The sequence below is a fragment of the Natator depressus genome, chromosome 2, assembly GCF_965152275.1.
Source record: "Natator depressus isolate rNatDep1 chromosome 2, rNatDep2.hap1, whole genome shotgun sequence".
NCBI lineage: Eukaryota > Metazoa > Chordata > Testudines > Cheloniidae > Natator > Natator depressus.
In genome coordinates this window covers 20905973-20932112 of record NC_134235.1, presented here as the reverse complement: position 1 = coordinate 20932112, position 26140 = coordinate 20905973, and the positions used below count along the sequence as shown (strand labels likewise).

The 26140-nt window shown below is 39.3% G+C and overlaps 1 protein-coding gene across 1 annotated transcript; it reads left to right on the top strand.

Annotated features, from left to right (window-relative positions):
* The first annotated feature begins 642 nt into the window (after positions 1-642).
* Positions 643-25412, top strand: SQLE (squalene epoxidase). Its single transcript, XM_074943862.1, has 11 exons — positions 643-1903; positions 4068-4314; positions 4634-4814; positions 9449-9545; positions 12001-12114; positions 13365-13536; positions 18798-18893; positions 19447-19589; positions 22042-22138; positions 22579-22666; positions 23531-25412. Exons 1-11 carry the CDS (start codon positions 1610-1612, stop codon positions 23721-23723), a joined length of 1722 nt encoding a protein of 573 aa, XP_074799963.1. The 5' UTR covers positions 643-1609; the 3' UTR covers positions 23724-25412.
* The last annotated feature ends 728 nt before the right edge of the window (positions 25413-26140 follow it).

The following is a 26140-nucleotide window of genomic DNA, read 5'->3' as shown; positions in this document are numbered from 1 at the left end:
ACCCTGTGCCCCACCTCACCTCGTTCCTGCCCCATCTCTCTTCCCACCTTGCTCCTGCCCCGTGCCCCACCTCACCTCATTCCTGCCCCGTCTCTCTTCCCACCTTGCTCCTGCCCCGTGCCCCACCTCACTTCGTTCCTGCCCCGTGCCCCATCTTTCTCCCCGCTTCGGTCGGCCTGCCCAGGTGCCCCATCTCGCCCCATGGGGGAACAGATCCTGCGCCCAGAGGCAGGGTCGGGGACCGGCTGCTGGCAGAGGGTCTCGGCTATGCAGATGGAGAGCCCGCGAGCGGCACCGAGAGCCCGAGCCAGCGCAGGGTCTCCCGGCCGCGGCGGGGCGGCCAGAGGCGGGGAGCGGCGCCCCAGCGCCCCAGTCCGCGCGAGTAGCATCCTCCCTCTCCGTGCCCATGGCAACCGCAGGGCGCAACCCCTTCTGCTTGCTCGCAGCCCCGCCCGCTCATTTCGTCACATCGCACTAGGGGACCGGAAGGCGTCAAGCCCCGCCCTCCGCTCGTTGCCATTGGTCGCTCCTCAATAGCGCCATCTCGGCCTAGCACCGCCGGTTGGCCCGAAGCTGCTGGGGCACCGGGCGCGCGGCGCTTGCAAGAGGATGGAGGGCGCCGCTTATTAGCATGAACCCCGCCCCTGCTGCTGGCACTGCGGGCTGCTTGGCTGTTAGCCGTGAAGGCTGTAGCCTAGGCAGCGGCAGCGGGGTCCGCTGGAGAGGGCGCGCCGGGGGGCCTGGCTCCATCCCCGTCAGCCTGGGCAAGGACCGGCTCCGCCGAGGGGAGCCCGGGAGAGGGGCTTGGCCGGGCCGAGCGGGAGCCGCCACCCAGCGAGCGGGCCGGGGAGCCACAGCCCGGCCAGGGTGCATTGCCGGGGAGCCGCTTACCGGGATCGTTCCTGTCAGAGCCTGCGGGGGGCTTGTGGTGAGGGCGAAGAGAGGATTTCTGAAGGGCTGCGCCGGCATATTTAATTCGTCGCTGGATTTCGGGGGGGAGCCCGTGTTCAGCATGGGATTTAATCAGATTTGATAGTTAACAAGAACGGTCCCCCCCGCTTCTTATAAATCCCCTCTTGTGGCTACCGCTACTAGCTTCATTTCAGGCCACATGGGATAATCTGTCTGTCTAATTATTAGTGTGGGCGAGAGCACCTGCTGCTGGAGAAGAGAGACTGTGAACCCCAAAGGAGATATAGTAACAAAAAAAAACCAACAAAAAACCCCACCCCAGCAATGAATTTGACCCCCGTGAACATCAGGCGGCAGTAGCTGAGGCTAATGTTGTAGTCCGTTTTGTAGAATTTAAATCATTTGAGTTGCTGTAACTCTCTCTCTGGTTGTTTAAGAGGAGATCTGTATTGAATTCATACCACTTTTTGGAGCATCCTTGTCTCTGGGATGTCATGCCCCAGTAAAGCTACAGTTGCTGCCTTTTGTGGGGCTTTGTGAGGGAGTCTTGCTTCTCTGTAAGCACATACATATTTTTAAGAGGATATTTGTATTTTTATCATTTTTATAGCTTGTGCAAAATCCCTTTTTCAGAGAACTTCAATCACAGTACAAGTGTTAAGGGAACCACCGGCGACAGTTACTTGCCCTTGTCACAATGTGGACTTTTCTGGGCATTGCCTCCTTCATCTATGTGTATAAGAAATGTGGAGACTTGATGACTTATGTCAACAAAGAGGTGCTGCTGACTATGTTGATGTTTTTCTCTCTTGGTTTGCTGCTGTCTTATCGGTATCGTTCTGGGTGGCTAAAACAACAGCAGTGGGGGCAGCAGAAACAGTCCCACTTTGGGATGCTCTGTAGTGTTCTCTCAGCTTTGCCACTCATCGGTTTTTTCTGGGCCAAGTCCACCCCTGGATCGCCACAGGCAGAGCAAACCAAATCCAGAAAGGTAAGTTCAGTTCAAACCTGGGAAATAGGATGGATTCCTTTCACTGTTGTTTTTACATTAGGGCTCCTTTGTCAGTTTGAGGGAAAAGCAGCTAATGAAAGGTTGGAGAGGATTTATCTTTGTGGTCCCCACCTAGGGATTTGTTACATTTTATTTCAGTTTTGGGTGACAAACTCATAGATGGAGCCTGCTTAAACAAGACACTAGGTTCTTGGGTTTCAAATTAAGTTTAAAGGTAAACCTTGGGAGAAATCTCCGTTTTTAAGTTGATTTGCAGTTTCTGTGTTTGTGTAATTTCCAGTAAATTATTTTTCCCACATTGGAAACAAATTAAATTGTTAGTGCTGTGACATACATCAGCTTTCAGCATCTCTACATTTTAAAGAAAAACATTTATCAAGACCACTGGCAGACCTAGAAAAAAGATCTGCAGATACATATGATGAAATCCAAAGAATTCTGTAGATAATAGTAATGAAATATCACATGTATAGGGCTTTACATCTTCAAAGGCTTTTAGAATATTGGGCAGAATCTCTGAGGCAGACTGCCAGCTTGTCTGCCAGTGGTATCATAGCGGAAAGCTTTAGTTTGTGGAAGGAGCTCAGTAGGAGTCCCACCAGGGTATCAAGCAGATGTACAGATTCGGTGCATCCTTTGAACTACAATAGTTGGACCCCCTTCCATATGCACTTTGGAGCAGAGCTGACTCTGTCTGATCCCCTGCACTGGAGACTGTGACCTCATGCTGCTGCAGCAATTCCCCTGCAGCAGTTTCAGCTACTGTATTGTTTCTTATGAAGACTATACCACGAGCCCCAGTTAATTTATTTTATATTTACTTCCCAGGTTTCATAATAAATTGATTAGCCTCTAAGGTGCCACAAGTACTCCTTTTTGCGAATACAGACTAACACGGCTGCTACTGTGAAACCTGTCATAATAATTTAAAGTAGCTATAAACATGGCACCCTGTTAACTAACAATCCTGTTGCCTTCTAGATAGTTGTACTGGTACAATCCAGCTTTTCCTACAGTAAGCACTGCAGAGCTAATGAAGCTGTGTCAAAATGAGCTGGATTCCATTCTACTTTGTTCACAGTTGTAATTTAAAATCTGACTGTGGAGTGTTTATTGCTGGGAATGATGTAAAAAACAGGAAGTACTTGAGATTTTGAAAATTGCAGGTACAAACTGCAGCTCTGTTAGTCCAAAAATAATTTGCAGGTTTGCCAAGCAAGTTGTTGACAGAGAATAAATAAGAAACTCTACTATCACATTTGTCATTTTTGTGCAATGTGAGGTATAATTGATTGGTAACTGCCAGGAAGGACTGGAACCTGTTAGGCCCTTTTCATAAACCACAGAAATTGATTAACCAGCATGTGTAATTTGATGAATGACAGTACTTGGGGTTTCAATTGTAAGCAATATAAATAGTCAAATGATAGCACAGCATATATTTAAAGTTGCCTAACACTTTTCAGTTATTTATAACTTTGCCAAATTGTAACTGTTTGGGCTGAAATTTTCCATTTTGGGTGTCTGCCCTGGGGTATTTGTTTGTTTTTTTTTTTTTGAGGGGAGGTTTCAGCTAAAATGGTTCAGCCATTCTCAGAACAAGGGTTGTGCAGAAATGCATTGTGACCATGTTAAAAGACATTCTTTCAACTTTTGAGAAGTTCTAGTGCCTCTGCTTTGCAGCAGGGACTTGAAATTTGGCAGGAATGTGCGTTTTGCCATCCCTGTGAAAATTCTCCCAAATCTGACCACGTTTATAATTGGCCTCAGAAAAATCTCGGTCTCCAGACCAGTGCTGTCCTGTCATCCATGGCCCTAATATGGCTTAGGACCCACTCCTGCAAACCCTTTATATTGAGCTTAATGGCTACTACCAGGAATATGACACTTACTACTGTTGAGTACCCCCATTGAATTCCAATGGGACTACTCATGTCACTAGGCTCAATAGTAATGGTTTGCAGGATTAGGGGAGTTGATATTCAGACCTAGACCTAGGAAAAAACTAACTAATTTTTAAAGCCAAAAGATAATTCACAATCATTCAATTTTTATATTATATTGTCTATTATTATTTGTAAAATAAAGAGTATAAATGCTAGATATGTTACTTGCGTTTTTGTTGGTCTTAATTTCTACATAGGGTAAAAGAGGGGTAGACTCAAACACTGTGACAGAGCCTGCTACAAATACAATATTAGCTCCCCAGTCTGATCCAGAGGTTATCATCGTGGGTTCAGGTGTACTTGGTTCTGCTTTGGCTGCAGTGCTGTCAAGGGATGGAAGAAATGTGACGGTAGTAGAGAGGGATCTGAAGGAACCTGACAGGATAGTTGGAGAATTGTTACAACCTGGAGGATATAATGCTCTTAAAGAACTGGGTCTTGAAGGTAAGTAAATCTTAAAACTCAGATATTTTGTTGCAAAGGTATTTACTTGACAAGGACAAAAACCCCGGGTACCAAAGAAAAGCATGCTTACAAAGAAAATTTAAAAATACAACGTATTCTGGACATATTTGAATTAAAGCTGCTTGTTCTGATGTTTCCTGTCCACCATTTTGAAAATGTCCCCTTCTGTGTTGTATGTTTGTGATCGTATGTTAAAGAAATAGAATATTCTTGGTGTAGAGGTCAATTTTTACAGACTAATGCGTATTTCTTGTTGTTCTTTATTCTTTCACTAATATATTAGGATTTTGTTTTCCAGATTCAGTGGAAGGTCTTGATGCTCACATAGTAAATGGTTACATAATTCATGATCTAGAGAGCAAGTCAGAGGTTGAAATTCCTTACCCAAACTCTGCAGATGGTCTGGTGCAGAGTGGAAGAGCATTTCATCATGGGCGCTTCATCATGGGTCTCCGAAAGGCAGCCATGGCAGAACCCAAGTAAGACAGCTGGCTTAAAATTTTAATCAACATAGTATAACAATTTTAGGTCTTGTTCCTGCATCAGGATCCAATAGCACAGTTCCCTGCACCTCTGAGATGCTCCATTTACTTCAGTGGAACTCTGCAAGGGTGCAAAGGTCTGCACTAGACAATCCTGATGCAGGAACTGAGCATTAATAATTTTTTTTGTTTCAGTATGCACATAACATATTTTTGTAGATGTTTATAAGAGGTACGTTAATTACACCATAATCAACTAAAAGAGCACACAAGTAAGCAACTGTGCATTGGTCTTTGGGACGTAATTTGGTCTTGGATTTATGGGAATACAGATTTTAAACATTGGGCGGAGACAAAATATTGGACTACACGAAGGAGTATCCCAAGTCTCAGAGGTTAATTCTTCACTTGCATCTTTTGTAGTCATTTATATCTCTGCAAAGTGGTTGTAAAACACTACCACTCATCAGTAGTGTGCTGTCTATGTATGGAACGCTTGCACTGCATGCCACAGAATTCAGAAATGTGGTCCAAATGGTAATCTGTGGGGCGGATCTTGATTCTGATTCAATGGGGAAACAGGCCTGTAATGCATAATGTATACTTTAATAAATTGGGTCAAAATGAGCCCTGCTGCAAATGTTAGTAACTTGAATGGAGTTGTATTGGTGTACACCAGTGCTGATCTGGGCTATTTGCGAAAAAGAGCCATGCTCTTTCAGTGAATAATGCACAGAACTACCTGGGTTGATCAGAGAAGCAAGTGGTAGAGCTGACTCATTTCATGCTCAGGAATTGTAAGTACATGGAGTTATTTAGGAATAGTCACTGTGCTTTAAATGCACACCCCGCCTTAATCTTCATTAACTTTCAAGTATAGACAGACCCTAAGCATGTTGATCTTCCTGGTGATATGATTCATGATGCTGGAAAAGAAGCTTGCCTTAGCAAGAATGAGGATAATCATGATCCTCTTTTCTCTACTCCTCCACCTTTTCCAATACTGCATATACAAGTACAATTGTTGGAAAAGAGTGATGAACACCTCCAATAGTTTTGGTATTCTAGAGTCTTGAAGGCAACCCCTTCTTCCCTAAAAACATTTGTAACAAACTTCTTTATATGATCACTGCCTTTATATAAGAGGGGTGTCAAGAAACCTAATGTTAATTGAAAGTAAGCTCTTAAGGTCTTATTGCTTTACCATACAACATACCACAGTAAGCTATATATTTTTAAAAATAAGCACACAGGTATGGTATGAATCGTTGTTCTTTATTGAAAACCTGTTTGTTTCCATTAAATCTATTAGATTGGATGAATTAATTATTTTGAAATCATTTTTAAAATATCAACCCTGCAATACTGCTAAAGGTTGGTGCAAGCTGAGGTGATCTGCTGCATTTGTGATAATTATGAAAGTTTAAGATGCCTGGGCATACTTTTAATTTCAATGGGATTTGGGCACCTAACTCTTCTTAAAATCATTGAAAATTCTGTCATATCTGCTTTACACATTTTTCTAGCAGAAATTTAAAAAGCATTTGTAACAAGTTCATTTCTTCCTTTCTTGGTTCATTTTGAATATGTTCCACCTCTCCATGTACCAGGGAAGGGGAAGTTGAATATTTAATTATGTTTGAAATCTCCCAACTATATGTAATTTTGAGTGCCATGGAGTCTTACTTTTTTCTCTCAGAAGTCTTAAAAATGTGTCATGGGGAGTGAAAGGTTAGTGTCACTACAAGTGAATATATTCTTTTAACATGTACTAAACAATAAGTATTTATTTTCAGATGAATAAAAGTAAAATTATACACAGGGTAAAGAGGTGGTCCTTTATCAATATTATTACTGTTTATTTGTTTAGTTCTAACAATGTGCTTAGTGCTTCACTAGACTCAAAGATAGACACTCCCTGCCCTGAAGAGTTTAACTTAAAAGACAGAGCCTGTAATTGAATCTGTGTAGGTGGATCCTTGAACCCATGTGAAATCCCTCTGACAAGCCAGTTGTTGGCAATTCACTTGAGGAGCTCCTTTTACTGTCATAGGACTTATTTTAGTAGGTTTATGAACAACGGATGAAACCAAGTCATGCAAATATGTATTAATTTTGGTAATGTACACACCTTTATTTTGAAGATAAAACTAAAAGTATATTTTCAGTGTAATATTGTTAAAGAAAATGGTTTTGAAAATCTTTTCCTAGGAAATAAAATTTATTTTAGTAATTTTATTAAAAGATGAAAGAATTAAGAAGATAAAAAAGTCTGGCTTTTTTTTTTTTAATCTGAAACTCTAGACCCATGAAAATGTGGTGGTTTTTTCCCCTTCTTCCCCCATACTTATAAGGAGCATACACTTATGTGTGAGATAACGGAGCAGGAAAGCCATGTGGTAACATAGCGACCTGGTCTACACTATGAAGTTTTACTGAAAAAACTATGTCCATTAGGAGTGTTGTATGAATTTCAATGGAATAAATGGGCCCAGAGAGTCAAAGGTGTTAACATGACTCTCATCGAACAACATGATCAGCTATAAACATAGTTTGGGGTTCAGAGTACAGAGACCCGCTTAGTACCATGGCAAACACATTTAAAAATTCATGCCAAAGATTAGAAGTTTATTGATTGAAACACTCAGAAGGCAAAATATCAAAACAAGGCAAAAAGCATTCAAATTGAAAGTAAGTGATTATGTAAAATGAACATAATCAAAACCCATTAAAATCTCTCTTTAAAGAGAGGAAATATTGATTAAGTCCAGGCTGTTGTAATTGCACTTTCTGGCTGAGTGTACTTGATCAGCAGTCTGTCACTGTCATGCATCCACTGAGGGGGAACTGGATCACATTTGGCTTTACAAAGATTATGAAGAGCACAGTAAGTTGGGAGAGAAGAGATAGCATAATTAAAAATGGGGGATATTTGGCTTTTGTTGGTGTTCTCAGGATGCATGGTAGCTAATCAGTCATGGGCAGCCACGACAGCTGTTGCTCTAGACCCTAGCTCACCTCTGCAGTCAGGACATCATCTGCATGGTCTGGTTAGGTCCCTCTCCTTCACTAGTCTTTCTCAGGCTGAGGAGAGCTGGATGGGCCATCTCATCTCTTGCAGGGTGCCATGCAGTTTAGCTGGTTTCAGGATATGGTGAAAAACCAAGAGGAGGAAGATAGTGGGGATCAGAAAGAGACACACGAGGGAGGGGAGGACAGAGCAGGATCTCACAGATATCAGGCTGGGGTCCTTCCTGGTGCAGCAGTGATGATCAGGTGTTCCCACTGATGTGGCAAGGTCTGGGTGTCACGATAAAAATCCTTCTGCTGCAGCCATAGTAGTGGTGATAGTCATCCTCCCTCCCCCATCTCTTTTTGTAGGGCCCCAAAAACAGATGATGGATGGAATAGCTAATCCCCCTTATTATTTTGTCCACCAGGTAGGCCTAACTTCTGGTCCCACACACCTCTTTTTCACCACACATAATCTTAACACAGTCCTTAGGTGGTATCAGGATCTCTTTGTTTAAATTAATTCAGTCTTTCTGTCTCCTCCTTATGTCTTTTCTTAAACAATTTTGTATAATGGGTCATTGTAGCAATTCATGACCCGTTACTCATTTTTCACTAGTTAGGCTAACCACTAAAGTAGGCCTGTTAGTTCCTAATTATTCCAACAGTGAAAAAATCACAACCCCTAGCTGACTTAGCTATGCCTGAAAACCCTCTAATGTAGATGCAACTATACCAACAGAACAGTGCTCCTGTTGGCTTAGCTAAAGTCATTCATGGACGTGGTGTGGCTATGCGGTCAATAGAGCTCCTTATGGCAGCTTACACCGTGTGCACTAGGGGGTTCTGCCTGCATAGCTATACAGGCCAAGGCTCTGTAGTGTAGTGTAGACCAGGGGTTCTCAACCTTTTGATTTCTGAGCCCTCCTCACCCCCCCCATAAAAAAACTCCACGGCCCACCTGTGTCACAGTAACTGGTTTTCTGGATATAAAAAACAGGACTGGCATTAGGGGGTAGCAAGCAGGACAATTGGCTGGGGCCTCATGCCACTGGGACCCCCGCAAAGCTACATTGCTCAGGTTTCAGCTTCAGCCTCAGGTGGTGGGACTCAGAGCCTGGGCTTAAACTCCACACGGTAGGGCTTTCTGCCATAGGACCCAGCAAATCTAATGCTAGCCCTGCTTGGTGACCCCCCTGAAACCTGCTCGTGGCCCCCCAGGGGGCCTTGGATTCCTGATTGAGAACCACTGGTGTAGACAAGCCCACAGATCCCAGTCTTGTAAAGGCTTCCATGTGTATTTTACGTGATAAACTATGAAGTCAGTGGGACTAATCACCATGTATAAAGTTGAGCCTATGTGGATGTCTTCTCAGGATCAGGGCCATAGCGTTCAGTGACACTTGGTCTTGCCCATAGATTTCAAGAAAATACGAACCGTTTAATATTGTGTCTGAAACTGGGCAGAACAATTTTATATATTTAAATGAATGTTTTTATATGCAGTAATGAGATCATGAACAACTTGCATTCTCTATGTCATAAGTCAGTTTGAAACTTTGGCCCTAAATATTCTTTTATTTTTTTCCTGTACTTTTAAAAGTTCTGGTTTATTTCAGCTCAAAATTCATTGAAGGGACTGTGTTACAACTTCTCGAGGAGGATGACTGTGTGGTGGGTGTTCAGTATAAGGATAAAGAAACTGGAGATATTAAGGTGAGACAACAGATTTCACTGTTCTTTGTGTTTAACTATTGTATTATATGGTCACAGATACAGCATTTAAGAAGATTTGGATATTTCAGAACATTAAAAAAAAGTGCATCAAGCATTAGAAATAAAGGGAGGTTTTGTGGCCATGTGGATAGAGGGCTTGACTGGGTCATGGTTTCCATTTCTGGCTCTGCCACTGGCCTGCTGGGTGATCTTGGGCAAGTCACTTCACTCCCTGTGCCTCTATTTCCCCATCTGTAAAGTGGGAATATATGGTGATTTGTAAAATATTTTGATCTATCAATGAAAAGTGCTATATACAAGCTAGGTATTTTTATTTTTTTAAACAAGGAAGCAGTGACTTCCACATATGGCAGTACAGGATAGTACATTACATTAAGAAATTTGTACAGTCTCTTTATTTGGGGGGAAAAAACCCAGTTTCGGTCACCTTCTAGTGCTGAAGATTTGTTTTTCTTCAAATACAATCCATTTAACATTTCTGCAGTTTCAGTTTCAGAAAATCATTGATGTATTTTCAGACTGTATTGTATATTTTATTATGGGATTTTTGTGCTTTACAACTTTTTAAGTTTTGTTGCTCTTTTGCCATAGAGGATTTTAAATGTGGTCCACTGGACTGGGAGTCACTCCACCTCTCTAAGCCTACAGGGGGATAAGAATATTTACCTTTTAAGGACACACACACACACACACACACACACACACACACACACACACACACACACACACACACACACACACACACACACACACACACACACACACACACACACACACACACACACACACACACACACACACTGTCTGTCTGTCTGTCTGTCTGTCTGTCTGTCTGTCTGTTAGGAGGCATGTTCCCCATTGAGAAAAGGCTACAGGAGTCATCCCTAAATCTGGTGGATATCAGGAGACTACAGCTGTCTGTGTGGAAGTCCTGTCAGTCTCTGCATAGGCTCTGGCTTCCCATGTAAAACCTTTCTGTTCCTTGGGAGCATGGCTTTTGTCTGCGGTTGCCCCCAGTAATTTTCAGAGCTCACAAAAAAGATAATGCAGCTCCAATCCATATCTCCTTTTTGGACTAATTTCCAGAGGTCCAGATAGTGGGTGATGTGCATCTTTCTGGCCCACCCATTTCTCTCTCTGGCCTGCCCACTCTGTACTCTCTCCAGCATGAACCTTCTCTGGACGGGGAGATGATGCTACAAAGCTAGCGGAGTCCTACTTCTCTGTGGGAGGGGGGAGACTGGAACCTATAGGGGATCCTCCATGCACAGATCTAGGGGGTATGAGCTGGTTCATTATTCCTATCCAATAATAAAATATCCAATAGTATTAGCCTGGTTATCGGTCTACTTTATAGACCAATAAACGTTTGAAATGGATTCGTCTGAGGGTTGGCCCTCAAGGTAAAACTTATTCCAGCTGTGAGGTAGGCGACCTGAAGTCTGGTCGTGAAGGAAGCTCCATGTTCTTTCTTCCCCCACTTGTTAGTTTAACAGCTTTGTAATATGTAAAAATGGACCTTCATTGTCTTTGCCTGAATATCAGGCTGGTCAGAGATTCAAAAACACATTCCTTTATACTTTATTTACCAACTCCCCCTGATGTGCCTAGCTTGAACACATTTTAATTATCATTCCAGCAGATGTCCATAAGTCTTAATACACATTGTGTACATACAACACCCAAGCATATTAATGATCAGTGAGTTTTCAAATGATACCTCTCAGGGCATATTTTGTACAAAGATTATTACAGTAGTGTGTAGGGTCTGAATATAGGGGTGCTTAGTGTCACAGTCACTCTTCCATGATTATTTTAACCTCAAAACCAGTAAGTGATTGAAAAATATAGGGCTTGGAGTGGTTTGTTGATATTAAATAATGTGGTATCCTAAAGCAAGTAGGAGATTCTACGTAACTCATTTTGATAAATTGCCAGTGATTTGGTCAATAATTCCGGAATTAAATAAAAGTGGTGGTGGGGTATTATCTGGAAATTACATTCTCATCTTATTTTTTGTTTGTTCCTTTACAAGAAAAATGAACTGAGGAATCTCAGCAGAAATCTTGTATTTATTTATCGGTGTGTTACTGTTGTAAAAGATGTTCCATTTTTGTTTTGCTTATTTATATATAGACTTTCAGATTCTTCAGTAAAAATAAGTTAAATGTCAAGAAGCGTTTTCCACTATAAGCTCCTCATCTTCTTAAATTGCTCATAATGTCTCAAAGTTCTTATGGGGTTGAACTCTTCCATACTTTCTCTCATTCGAAAAGTGATTTATTGTGTTTTTTCCCTTTAAAATTGAGATAAATTAATTCAGCTATTTATACCTTAATATCAGATCTAAAATAATATAAGATCAACATATGATTAAAGAGATACTTTATCCTTTCTATCTTTTTGAGATAAATAACACATTTTTATGTTTCAGGAACTGCATGCGCCTCTGACTGTTGTTGCTGATGGACTTTTCTCCAAGTTTAGGAAAAATTTGGTCTCCAACAAAGTTACTGTTTCATCCCATTTTGTTGGCTGCATTTTGAAAGTAAGGACCTTGTATGTATAGTACAGGAAGACTTATGACTAAAAACTCTAATGTATGTTTTTTCTCTCCAAATTCAACCATATCTCCCAGTAGCTGTTATGAGAGTTATATGTATGAAATGAGAATTTATCCTTATGGAAGACATTTAAAAAAATCTATGCTTTATTATTTTCTATTACTCAGCAAGTACTGATAGCAAAGTCTCTTGAATTATATTATTAAATGGCCTCCAAAGCATCCATTAGAAGAACATGCTTTTAAATATTTTAACAGGAGTTCCATTAACTTCTTTTTCATTTCGGCTTTGGGAATTATTGGACCGTGGTAAGAGTAGCGACATTAAAAATTGGATTGTGTGTTTTTACTCTTTAAATTACTGGACTTGTCTACATGAAAAGTGCATGGCAACCCAGGTGTGAATCTCAGCTCACTAGCTAACTTTTAGTGCACAGTAGCAGGGTCCACATGGCCAGTTAAGTGTGTGGCAAGCTAATGTGCTGTAGATTCACACCTTGGTGTTACCATGCATTAACTTTCTGTGTAGACAATCCCACTGATGTGTACCCAGACTTAACATCATTTTTTATCTGGGAACATTATAGTTGTAATGTCAAATATAATATACTAGGTACAAATTCATACCAACTCAAATTTTCAAAGTTCTCAAAACATTACCCCTATTGAAGTCAATGATAAATTTCTCATTGAGTTCAGTGAAAGAAAGATTGGGCCCATAGTCCATACTGAGGACTGGTGCCCTTACTTGGTTTGAAAAAACCCTGGTTTTTATTTAACAATATTAAAACCACTTAAAATATTTACTACTGATTATAACCCTGATTCAGCAAGGTACATAAGAACATACTTAACTTTAAACATGCTTAAACTACTCACATGCTCAAAGTTAAATACGTACTTATGGGCATTTCGTCTCCTCATCTCTTTTGTTCATTTAAACAAAATCCTAAATTGGCCACTTTACACATAAGTAATAAAGGATGTAATGAAATCTGTAGCTTAATATACAAATTAAAATGTATTGTCATAAAATATTCAGAATGTGCAAAGAAGTCAAATTATCATTGTTTTTGGAACCTTAGCACTTTCATTGCCCAACCTGCAATCTTTAATGTCAAATTAATGTGACTTGTTTTGCATTTAATACACTTTAAAGGATGTTAGGAAATGATTCAGCAAGAGAGCAACTTTTGGCCTTTTTACTAATCAGTTTTTTCCTTCTTTTTTTAAAGAATTCACCACAGTTTAAAGCCAATCATGCTGAACTTGTTTTAGCTAATCCTAGTCCAGTCCTTATCTACCAGATTTCTTCAAATGAGACTCGAGTACTTGTTGATATTCGAGGGGAAATGCCAAAAAACATCAAAGAATACATGACTGAGAAAATTTATCCACAATTACCTGGTAAGAATATAAAGATTTGTGTATGTACTCTTTAGAATTATAATGTATTATCCTCCAGGGTGTCTGTGTTGGGCGGGGGTGAGAGGGAGGGGAGGTTGGTTTGGTTTGGTTTTGGCTTTGTTTTCAATTTGTTGCTGAATTGTCCATTTGGAAAGTCAGACATCTGATAAGTCGCAATGTGTATTGTCAGGGAGCTTTCTGTGGCATCCAGAATCCTTGGATGGATGGGGAAGGTGGTGATCTTACTATTGAGGGTCCTACTGCAGCCACTTTGTCATTTGCTCCCTGTTGGCTGAATGTCATTTGACTCTGGAAGTACCCAACTCTTTTTACTGGGACATTAGTGCATCTTTAGATGTAAGTCCTATAAGGTCAGGTCAACAACAGAAGTCTTTGCAATATAGTAATGTCTATTGGTGTGTGAGTGGATGTGTTTGGGGTTTTTTTTTCCTACCCCAGCATATCTATACCAGCAAATGCCTTAGCGTAGATGCAGTTATACTGGCATAAAAGTGCTTTTGCATATATAGTTTAATTCTCTCAGGGAACTGGTATGAACTATACTGATTTAAAGCACCCTTTTGGGGATATAAATTGCATCTACACTAGAAGGATTTGCCATTACAGCTATACCACGTTTTGTAGTGGAGAACTTTTCTAAGCTTGACTGTCATATGGGCTGGATTGAGATTCTGACTCTACTCTTAGAAAGGGGTCTGTTGTGGCACAGGAAAACCATGCTGAGATCAGGGTGGGGAGTTGAGACCTGGTAGACTTAGCATATGGAAGACCTTACTTTAACTGTGAATTCTTTGGTTTTCAGAGGTTTAATTAAGCTTTGCCTTTCCTTTCTAAAGGGGGCAGAGTGAAAGGTATGTGGTCTGGTGGGCATTACCTTAACTCTGCATTTCCTGTTTTTTTCTAATTTTTTGGCTTCATTTGGTTGAGCGTATTTCCTAGACTTCACATGTTTCTCTTTCAGCTGCCAACATCCACATTCTTGATGGGTACTAGGCATTGTTGAGCAGCTAGAACACCCCTTTAACGATGGTTTTTGATAGTGAATAAACCAGCGGTTCCTAAATTATGGGTTGCAACCCCAAGTGGAGTTATGCCATCAGTGGAAAGGGTCATGAATGCACCTGGATCTGATCTACAAAATGGTGTCCTCTGTGCAGTGTGACCTCGTGTGTATGGTATGTGCATGGAGGATGTCATTTTATAGAACAAAATGGTGTCCTCTGCACAGCATGACCTTGCACACATTGTACTGGTGAGGTCATGCTGCAAGCCCATGTTGTTTTGTTGCTGTCTGGGGCGTGGAATAAGTAAGTCTTAAAATGGGGTCATGCAGGCAAAAAAGTTAGGAATTGCTGTAATAAACCATAATACAGTGCCTATATGTAAACATAATATTCAATTATATCATGTAATGGCAGACAGCTAAAAAGTGACAAGTTTTTAAAGTGCTTATAGACCAATGCTAAAAGTCTAAATAATAAGATGGGTGAACTAGAGTGCCTCATATTAAATAAGGATATTGATATAATAGGCATCACAGAAACTTGGTGGAATGAGGATAATCAATTGGACACAGTAATACCAGGGTACAAAATATATCGGAAGGACAGAACAGGTCGTGCTGGTGGCAGAGTGGCACTATATGTGAAAGAAAGTATAGAATCAAATGAAGTAAAAATCTTAAATGAACCAAACTGTACTTTCGTATGTCTATGGATAGTAATTCTGTGCTTGAATAATAAGAATATAGCAGTAGGGATATATTACAGACCACCTGACCAGGATGGTGACGGTGACTGTGAAATGCTCAGGGAGATCAGAGAGGCTATTAAAATAAAAACTCAGTAATAATGGGGGATTTCAGCTATCCCCATATTGACTGGGTACATATCATCTCAGGAAGGGGTGCAGAGATAAAGTTTCTGACACCTTAAATGACTGCTCATTGGAGCAGCTAGTCCTTGACCCCATAAGAGAAGAGGCAATTCTTGATTTAGTCCTAAGTGGAGTACAGGATCAGGTCCAAGAGGTGAATATAGCTGGACTGCTTGGTAATAGTGACCATAATATAATTAAATTTAACATTCCTGTGGTGGGGAAAACACCACAGCAGCCCAACACTGTAGCATTTAATTTCATAAAGGGGAGCTACACAAAAATGAGGAGGATAGTTAAACAGAAATTAAAATGCACAGCACCAAAAGTAAAATCCTTGCAAGCTTCATGGAAACTTTTAAAAGACACCATAATAGAGGCTCAACTTAAATGTATACCCCAAATTAAAAAACATAGTGAGAGAACCAAAAAAGAGCCACCATGGCTAAACAACAAAGTAAAAGAAGCAGTGAGAGGCAAAAAGGCATCCTTTAAAAAGTGGAAGTTAAATCCTAATGAGGAAAATAGAAAGGAGCATAAACTCTGGCAAGTGAAGTGTAATAATATAATTAGGAAGGCCAAAAAAGAATTTGAAGAACAGCTAGCCAAAGACTCAAAAAGTAATAGCAAATTTTTTTTAAGTACATCAGAAACAGGAAGCTTGCTAAACAACCTGTGGCTCCACTGGACAATCGAGATGCTAAAGGAGCACTCAAAGACGATAAGGCCATTGCGGAGAAACTAAATGAATTATTTGCCTCGGTCTTCACAGCTGAGGATGTGAGGGAGGATTCCCAAACCTGAGCCATTTTTTTTAGGTAACAAATCTGAGGAACTGTCCCCGATTGAGGTGTCATTAGAGGAGGTTTTGGAACAAATTGATAAACTAAACAGTAATAAGTCACCTGGACCAGATGCTATTCACCCAAGAGTTCTGAAGGAATTCAAATGTGAAATTGCAGGACTACTAACTGTCGTCTGTAAATTATCATTTAAATCAGCTTCTATACCAAATGACTGGAGGATAACTAATATGACACCAATTTTTAAAAAAGGCTCCAGAGGTGACCCTGGCAATTACAGGATGGTAAGCCTGACTTCAGTACCAGGAAAACTGGTTGAAAGTATAGTAAAGAACAAAATTGTCAGACACATAGATGAACAAAATTTGTTGGGGAAGAGTCAACTTGGTTTTTGTAAAGGGAAATAATGCCTCACCAATCTATTAGAATTCTTTGAGGGGGTCAACAAGCATGGGGACAAGGGGGATCCAGTGAATATAGTGTATTTAGATTTTCAGAAAGCCTTTGACAAAGTCCCTCACCAAAGGCTCTTAAGCAAAGTAAGAAGTCATGGGATAAGAGGGAAAGTTCTCTCATGGATTGGTAACTCGTTAAAAGATAGGAAACAAAGGGTAGGAATAAATGGTCAGTTTTCAGAATGGAGAGAGGTAAATATTGGTGTCCCCCAGAGGTCTGTACTGGGACCAGTTCTATTCAACATATTCATAAATGATCTGGAAAAAGGGGTAAACAGTGAGGTGGCAAAATTTGCAGATGATACAAAACTACTCAAGATAGTTAGGTCCCAGGCAGACTGCGAAGAGCTACAAAATGATGTCTCAGAACTAGGTGACTGGGCAACAAAATGGCTGATGAAATTCAATGTTTATAAATGCAAAGTAATGCACATTGGAAAACATAATCCCAACAATACGTTTAAAATGATGAGGGCTAAATTAGCTGTTACCACTCAAGAAAAAGATCTTAGTGTCATTGTGGATAGTTCTCTGAAAACATCCACTCAATGTGCAGTGGCAGTCAAAAAAGCTAACAATGTTGGGAATCATTAAGAAAGGGATAGATAATAAGACAGAAAATATCACATTTCCTTTATATTAATCCATGGTATGCCCACATCTTGAATACTGTGTGCAGATGTGGTCGCCCCATCTCAAAAAAGAGATATTGAACTTGGAAAAGATTCAGAAAAGGGCAACAAAAATGATTAGGGGTATGGAACGGCTGCCATATGAGGAGAGATTATTAAGACTGGGGCTTTTCAGCTTGGAAAAGAGACGACTAAGGGGGGATATGATAGATGTCTATAAAATCATGACCGGTGTGGAGAAAGTAGATAAGGAAGTGTTATTTACTCCTTCTCATAACACGAGAACTAGGGGCCACCAAATGAAATTAATAGGCAACAGGTTTAAAACAAACAAAAGGAAGTATTTTTTTACACAACGCACAGTCAACCTGTGGAACTCCTTGCCAGCGGATGTTATGAAGGCCAAGATTATAACAGGGTTCGAAAAAGAACTAGATAAGTTCATGGAGGATAGATCCATCAATGGCTATTGGCCAAGATGGGCAGGGATGGTATCCCTAGCCTCTGTTTGCTAGAAGCTGGGAATGGGCGACCGTGGATGGATCACTTGATGATTACCTGTTCTGTATGTTCTCTCTGGGGCACCTGGCATTGGCCCCTGTCAGAAGACAGGATACTGGGCTAGATGGACCTTTGGTCAGACCCAGTATGGCTGTTCTTACGTTCAACGTGGAATTGAATTTATTAAGGGTGCAGATTTAAGTGGTTTTCTCAATTAAATTCTTGGGGAAATCCTAAAATATGCAGAAATGGACAGCATATATCTAGAGACAGATTAGGCTGCTGCTGGGGAAGGTAGAGCAGGAATGATTTTATCAGTCGCCCTGAAATGGGTCTTTTTTTGGCTGATTTGAAAAGTATTTTGAGTGACCATTTTGAAGGAGGCAATTCATTGTGCCCTTTCTTTGCCTGTCTTAGTTTCACTGATGTTTTGCCATGGTAACTGTTCTATGTCCTGATCCTGCATTACCAAAGTTATTGTGAGTTTTGTCACTGATTTTTAATGGGAATGTGGTAGGGTCATTTGAAAACAATAGTTAAATTTTAGTGTGCTCATTCTGATTAAAATGCCAGAATTATTGTTTGTTCTTTTCAATTTTCCTCCCCTCTGTAAACTAAATGCCTGATGCTGCAAACCTTATATGTGATGAACTCCAATTTACTTTCACACTTGGGTACGGATCCTATGAGGTGCCGAGCATCCTGTACTCCCAATAAAAGTCAGCTGCAATTGAGGGCACTCAGCATATCACAGGATTGAGCCATTGTAGAGTTTGCAGCATTGAACCCTAATTTTATATTACTTATAGATACCATAACATCAAGCAGTAGTTTGTTCAGTTTACATATGTAACACTGGCGATTCAGAGGGGTTTCATCTCTGAGAACTATTTATGAGTAGTTCTGTGCAAATTATTTGACTTGATTTTCATATATGTAATACAGTATAACTAAATAGAGTTTCATTACTGCAGAGCACCTAAAGGAACCATTCCTAATAGCAGTTCAGAATGATCGTTTGAGGACCATGCCAGCAAGCTTCCTACCTCCGTCACCTGTTAACAAACAAGGTAGAGTAAGAACAAAAAATATTTAAAAGTATAGGGTTAATGACCATTAAACAGATTTAGAAATATTTTTGTTTGTTGTCAGTGCTACTTTCCCAGTCAAGTTTGTTTTATCTTTTGTGAAAATGGTACTTTAAAAAACATTCCTGTGTGTGTCTGACACCTATAAACAGCATATTAATAGTGACACTAGAATTAAGGTTGTTGGTTGGTCCATTTTAAACCCCTATTTTAAAACATGCGATTTTTTGTAAAGTCTATTTCAGGCTCGTGGTTTTTCACGCTTATCGGTCAAAAGTGGCTTATTTTTTAAAGGAAAGTATAAAGAAATTCTTGAGCTGTGTGTTTTAAAAAAAAAAAAACATTTCCAAGCTTTAAGTTGTTCAGATGCATTTTACACTGTGATTTTAAGCTTGTGTATGGAACGGTGTACTTTTCAAGCAGCAATGCTTTCTTTGCTAAAACTTAGCAAATTTGATAGAGAGAGAAAAGTTTTGATTTCTAAAATAGAGTACTTGGCATGTGTTCTATGCCATTATTTTTTTCTCCCATCTAGGCGTTCTTCTTTTGGGAGATGCATATAATATGAGGCACCCTCTGACAGGTGGAGGAATGAGTGTTGTTTTGAATGATATTAAAATATGGAGAAGCTTGCTCCAGGATATTCCAGATCTTTATGAGGATTCTGCTATTCTTCAGGTGAGACATTATTTTGAAGTTAGAATAATAATTGTGCTTTTTGGTAGGGTTGCTGACATGGTATTTCAAAAATAAGGGACTGTTTTCTTAGCACATCTACCCCACCCCTTCTCCTAATGATGATGTTGTTAATAATAATAATTAATAACTAAACACATTCTCCTGGGGTATTTCTTGCTGCTTTTTGCAGCACTCAGCAACTCCCGATCTTGTTGTATAGAGATGAAGAAATAAAGAACGTCCCTTCTAATAAGAGACTGTTGGCAACCCTATTTCTGGGATATGCCTAGGCTTGTGTTTATGCAATTTCTTTCAGTTACTTAACATGTCTCCTAACTTGAGGGTAGGGCAGTTTAATAGTTCTTTGCCCACCTAGTCAAAGCTGTTTTTAGATGTTACTGTGAATCATTAAACTGCTGTGGATGGTGGGAAGGGTAAAATGGGGCCCAACAGGGGCCATCCCTCCCTCCCTGTCTAGATTCAGAACCATGCAGGGCAGGCACTCCCTCCCCATCCACTCTGAGGAAATTAAGACCCCCACTCTTGCTTCTTGTTATGTGGCATTTGGGTGGGAGTGGGAAAGAAACTGCAGAGAGGAACCAGCCAGAGACTCTAGCTGGTAGTAGCAGTTGCAGAAGAAGCCAAATCAAGGACCTTTTGGACGCTTAGAGAAGTTTCTAAAATTTTGACTGGACTTTTTCTGCCCTGTGGTAATTGGCTGTTTGCTCCATCCCTTCCCCTTCCCCTCTCTGTCTCTTCACCTCAGCATTGCTCTGTACCTGCACCTCTTACCCTTTTTTCCTTTGCCCTTCACCCTTCTTCCTTCAGCATCTCCTCTCCCTTCATTTCTTCCATTTTTAGCTTCTCCCCTCCTAAGCAAACCCATCACAAAATAATTGTGGCACTAACTTGAAGTATGCCACCATCACATTGTTTATTCTGCTTGTGTGTTATATCCCATTTCCCCATCCTGTTTCTGTCTTGTCTATTTAGATTGCAAGCTCCTTGGGGCAGGGATTGTCTGTGTTTGTACAGTGCCTCGCACAATGGGGCCTCATTTGGGATTGGTCTTTAGGCACTGCTGTAATAAACATGATTAATAATTCGTTTTGCCAGCATCCTTTATTTGTCACTTCATGCTGTGATCTAATCAGATCTCGTGTATATGGTGGGGTAATGAGCTCTGCAGGAGTGAGATTTCTAAAGCACACTAAGGTGTTGCACATTAATTGGTCTCTGTAGACCCTATTGGTGCACACTAAAGGTCACCTAGTGTGCTTTAACATAGTACTGTTTCAAGCAGCACTATGGTTAACCACACCAGAAGAATCTACACAGACCCATCTGTGTGCTTTAACAATCACACCCCTGTAGAAGGCCTTACACCACTATGTAAGGGCTGTATTTTTCAAAGTGTTCATGGGTATATTTTTCAAAAGTGACAGGTACTTCAGAGCTTAAATCTCATTGATCTTCAAAGTCGCTAGTCACCAAGGTGCTTTTGAAACTTTTACCTTACATCTCTAAATACAGTACACTCTTCAGTTTCAGTTGAATGTGATATTCTTCTTCACTTGTTCCTAAACTGTTATGCACAATAAATATTGTTTTCAGTTCAGAAAAATGTACACAAATTGGGTCCAGAAAGAGTACCTTTAGAGGAAAGAATCAAAAAGTGATGGTGGGCATAGTTCTACTGTTTTGAAAGAGTCTACCATTTTAAGCTATACATTCCCTACCTATATAAAGACTAATCCAAAGCCTATTGAAGTTGATTGAAAGACTCCATTGATTTCAGTGGGCTTTGAAATAGGTTTATAAGAGGGAAATTATATTAAAAATAGTAGATTCATCCAAAACAGTACAAAATTTTTAGAGTGGCCAGTTAAACAATGTTTAGTTTGGCAAATCAGTGTGTAAAAGAGGGAAGAGTAAATGTTTACAAATATTTGGAGGGTGTAAATACCCAGGATGGAGAGCAATTATTTAGATGGAAAAGGGGGATATAACTGGGAGGAATGGATAAATATCTGAAACAAATGCGTGTATACTATATGATATAGTCTTCCAAGGAAATAATGAAAGCCCCATTAGTTAGAACATTCTTCCTGTTTCTTCTCTATTTTTAAGAGATACCATAAGTGTTGGCAGGGGGATGGACTTTATGATGTAACAGGTCTCTTCTATATCAAAGTTCCATGATTTTATTATCCTACTGGCTATAGCAGAATGGGGGAAGAGGAGATCTAATTGGCTTTTAAAGAGGCTGATGTCAATACTACAGTTGAGACAGATCTTTATCTTTAAATACAAAACGTGTACAAAATCTGTTGGAAGATAATGCAGCAGCACCAGTATAACTTTGAAAAGGAAGTCATTCCTATACCTATTTTAGAAGAGAAAGGGTATTTTCCTGTGCCCTGATATAAAGATTTTTTTTTAACCTTTACAGGCAAAAAAGACATTTTACTGGTCAAGAAAAAAGTCTCATTCTTTTGTAGTGAATGTTCTTGCTCAGGCCCTTTATGAACTGTTTGCTGCCAGAGATGGTAAGTACATTTAAGAGAACTTGTGTAATTAATTGCAACTTATTAAATAAGTACACTCTCTGTGTGTTTTCATGCATGAGCATGTATTGCATTTATAATTTTCAAAATATTTTAGAAATACTTGTCAGTGTTAGACTATGCCTCCAAAACTGTGAGTAGTGCTGGTGTCTGGTGTGAGCTGACATTTTGCTGGTAATGTCTCAGCAAACAGCCCAGGGACAATTGGTATAAAGAATTCTATTTAAAAAAACTGACTGTAGTACTCTCAGACTAGTAGGTGTTTTGTAAGATTATTCTTTACTTAAATAGTAAGGCCCGATCCAAGCCCCTTGAAATCAATGGAATGACTCCCACTAACTTCAGTGGACTTTTGATCACAGCTTTATTTGGTTTTAAGTGGTTTTAGTAGTAACTGAAGATAATTTTAATTCCTTTTCTAGATTCCTTGCATCAACTAAGGCAAGCGTGTTTCCATTACTTCAAACTTGGGGGAGAGTGTGTCTCGGGTCCAGTTGGACTGCTATCTGTGTAAGTTATATAAAATATCAAAACATCTACTGTACTGTATCAGGAACTAGCATATACCATAGTTAATGGATTGCGATCCACTAATGCAGACCCTTGCTCACCCTGAGTCGGCAACTGCATGGGCAGAAGGGTCCACACTAGCAAACCTCTTTAGGATTTTCATATAAAGTATGTCCCAAAATGCTGAACAGTTAGAAGATTCAACTAAAACAGTTTGGAGAGGGAGTAAGATACATGGGCACAAGAGTTTCAGTGAGACAAAGAGGTGTAGGATGACTGAAGACTTGATAATAGCAGACACAATTCATTCACCAAGACCTGAGTTTATGTAAATCTACAGAAGAGGCCAGTTCCAGATGAGGGATGGGAGCAGAGAGAGGAAAGTTCTTTGAAGAAGGTTGGTGTGAGTCTCTGGATGTTTTTTTTTTTTTTTAAATGGGACAGTTTTGAACTGCACCCTGAAATGGATAAACAAACAATAGACCGTCCTTCTTTGAGCATGGAGAAGGAGGGCTGCTGTATTCCTCACTCAGTGGAGTCATGAGAGCTGGACCTATCAAGAAGGGAGTTGAAATAATCCAGATGGGAAGTGATAAAGGCAGGGATGAGGACTGCAGCAGAAATGGAGCTGAGGCAATGGTGTATCAGGGTAATGATGTAGAAGGAATTACTTAGCACACAGCAGCTCCAAGTTATGCCAGATTCTTCCACTGTTGTAGACAGCAGGGCTGGGATTGTTTAGATCAAACAGATGTGAGTAGTGTGCTAACAAAAATCTATTGAATTAATATGTAAGACTGAAAATTCTATAGCGCTTCAAATTTCTCTTTATTAATGTGTTTTCTCTTCTTTTTCTCCATACAGCTTATCTCCTAAACCAATGGTACTGATTGGCCACTTCTTTGCCGTTGCGCTATATGCTGTTTATTTTTGCTTTAAATCAGAGTCCTGGGTCATGAAGCCACGAGCGTTTTTCAGTAGTGGTGCTGTACTTTACCGGGCTTGCTCTGTAATATTTCCACTTATTTGCTCTGAAATGAAGTATATAGTCTATTAAATATTAGAGGAAAGCGAATGGAGGAAGAATATGTGAAACTCACCAAGCCTTTACAATCTTTTGGACATATACTGTTCAATACTGTATGATGTTCACCTCTGTTTAAAGTGCAACCCCCTGTTCAGGATTTGACTTAATTTTATTCTTGTGGGTATATGTACATATGTAAATATATGTTCCTTTACCATGTAAGTTTAAAAATGACTTAACTGTTTACAAGGACCATAATTAACTATTGACATGTGGTAGAAAAGGCAGAGGATAATTTCCTCACTTTATCTATTGCATAGAATGCACCGTTAAGGTTGATGATGTTAATAAAATGAAGAGTGAACAGTTTAAGTCATTTGCTGCTGCATCCTTCAATATTTCCATGGAATGTTTGTTTTCTTTATTACTGTGAAATATTGTAAGACAATTTTCATTTATTTCATTAAAAGTCTTTTGCCTCTATTTTATTTCAGTTACAATTAAATAGCAATCTACTGACACTTAAAAGGACACTGTCAAGGGGTTTCAGGTTAAAAAAATACCATATATTTAAACTTCATTACTGATGCGAATGTCATCCTATATTAAGTAGCTAATTTAAAAAATCATTCTCTTCACCAGAATTACTTTATATGAGAGGTTACCAGGTCAGAATTTGTTTAACAACTTTGTATTTCATTCAAGCTACCTTCTTCCAGTTCCACAGTCTCACTGCATTTAAAAGACTTACTTTTCATTTTGCTTGTGCAACAGAAGTTAACAGATATCGACCATTTATCAGAAGTATAGCCACAAGTTGTACACACCAAAAAAAATTCAGTCGGGAGCTATTCCAAGTGGATATTAAAAATAGTAGTAAAGATTATTTAAAAACTCATGAAAAATACTTCAAAAGTGTCCTTTTTAATACTTGGTTTTTGTTTTTCTTCCACAAGTTATTGCATGTGACCAAAAATATTTAATGCCTTTTACTGACAATATTCCTCTCAATGTTACCTTTTAATAATGTCCTTTCCTTTGCTGTGTATTTTTGTTTTGTCCCTACCTTTCTTTTGACTGTATTATGTAACACTGGATGGCTCTTTCATTTTGGCTCACCCAAAAACCCATATATCAGCACAGCCAACAGGTTGGAAAGTAATGACATATCACTCTTTTTTTTCCTCTACAATTTACAAAAAATTTGAGTATGTATCTTTAAAAAAAATGACAGATTACATAGCTGTATATAAACATAATCAACTTTTCTGTTGGACTCTGAAAAATATTTATGGAGAGACTTTTAATACTTTATTTGATAAATATTTCAAATGACCTTTTTTCCAGTGAAAATAGAAATATGTATATTTTTCTAACCAATATCATTCTTCATACCTTATTGAAATTAAATATTGCTACATTAATAACTGATAACTTTACACAAAGGGAAAATAGTAATATTTTCAAATACGTTTATATATAAAAATTAAACAATGCCACTCTAAGGGTTTTCAAAGTTTTCAGCATTTAAAGTATTTTCATAATTTGTGGAGTCTAATTTTTGAAATATTATGGATTAGTTTAATGTTTTCTTAATGTATGTTTTATATTTAAACATTCTTTGCAATCAGTCTCCTGTAAATCAGGGGTTGAAGATCCTGAGCCAAATATGCACCCCCAGCTAACTAACTTAAATAAAGTTATGATGCTTATTGTTCATTTGTAGATTTGTCACTTTCTCTGGGTAACGAATGTTGTAAGGCCCTGATTTAGCAGGGACCACTAACATGCTTAAAGTTACACACGTGTTTAAGAACCTTTCTGAGTCTGGGCCTAAGGATGGATACTGAAGGAAAATACTACTTATTAGAGTTTGTAATAGGGAAACAGGAAATCCTGTGTGTGCTTGTGTTGAAGAGCAACTTGCAAATGTAACTTAATTAAATGGATGTATAATTTGTCTACAGAACAAGATACAAAACATTTCTTAACAAACATAATGAGGTGTTAAATGAACTGGGATCTATTTAAAATACGTAACAGTGACATAGACCCCCATGTGTTACTAAAAATACAAGCACCACATAACATCCCATTACCACCTGAAAGTAAAAGCTGAACTTACTCCCATGGTTATATTAGATGCTCAGCAAATTCAGGCTAAACAATGTAGTTGCTATAATAAAGGTTCGTATAAATCCAAAAGGTTTGAGTTAGATCATCAAATACTAGAACTATCCTATGAGAAAAGCTGAAGAGGTCTTATCTAGATTTTAAAATGAAGAATAATTTCAGTTTTGCGCGCAGTTTTGACTTGATAGAGAAAGGGCATAACTCTGCATTTTCAACTCCCCTTTTTGAAGCTGTGTGTTGGATTTAAGCACTCACCCGTGGCCTAACTTTCCTCCCATTGAAGTAAATTGAAGTTTTACTACAAGGATGAGCTC

Coding starts and splice junctions, on each gene's coding strand:
- SQLE (XM_074943862.1), top strand. CDS start 1,610: ATGTGGACTTTTCTGGGCATTGCCTCCTTCATCTATGTGTATAAGAAA. Junction 18,894..19,446: donor GTCACCTGTTAACAAACAAG/GTAGAGTAAGAA, acceptor TCTCCCATCTAG/GCGTTCTTCTTTTGGGAGAT. Junction 19,590..22,041: donor AGGATTCTGCTATTCTTCAG/GTGAGACATTAT, acceptor TAACCTTTACAG/GCAAAAAAGACATTTTACTG.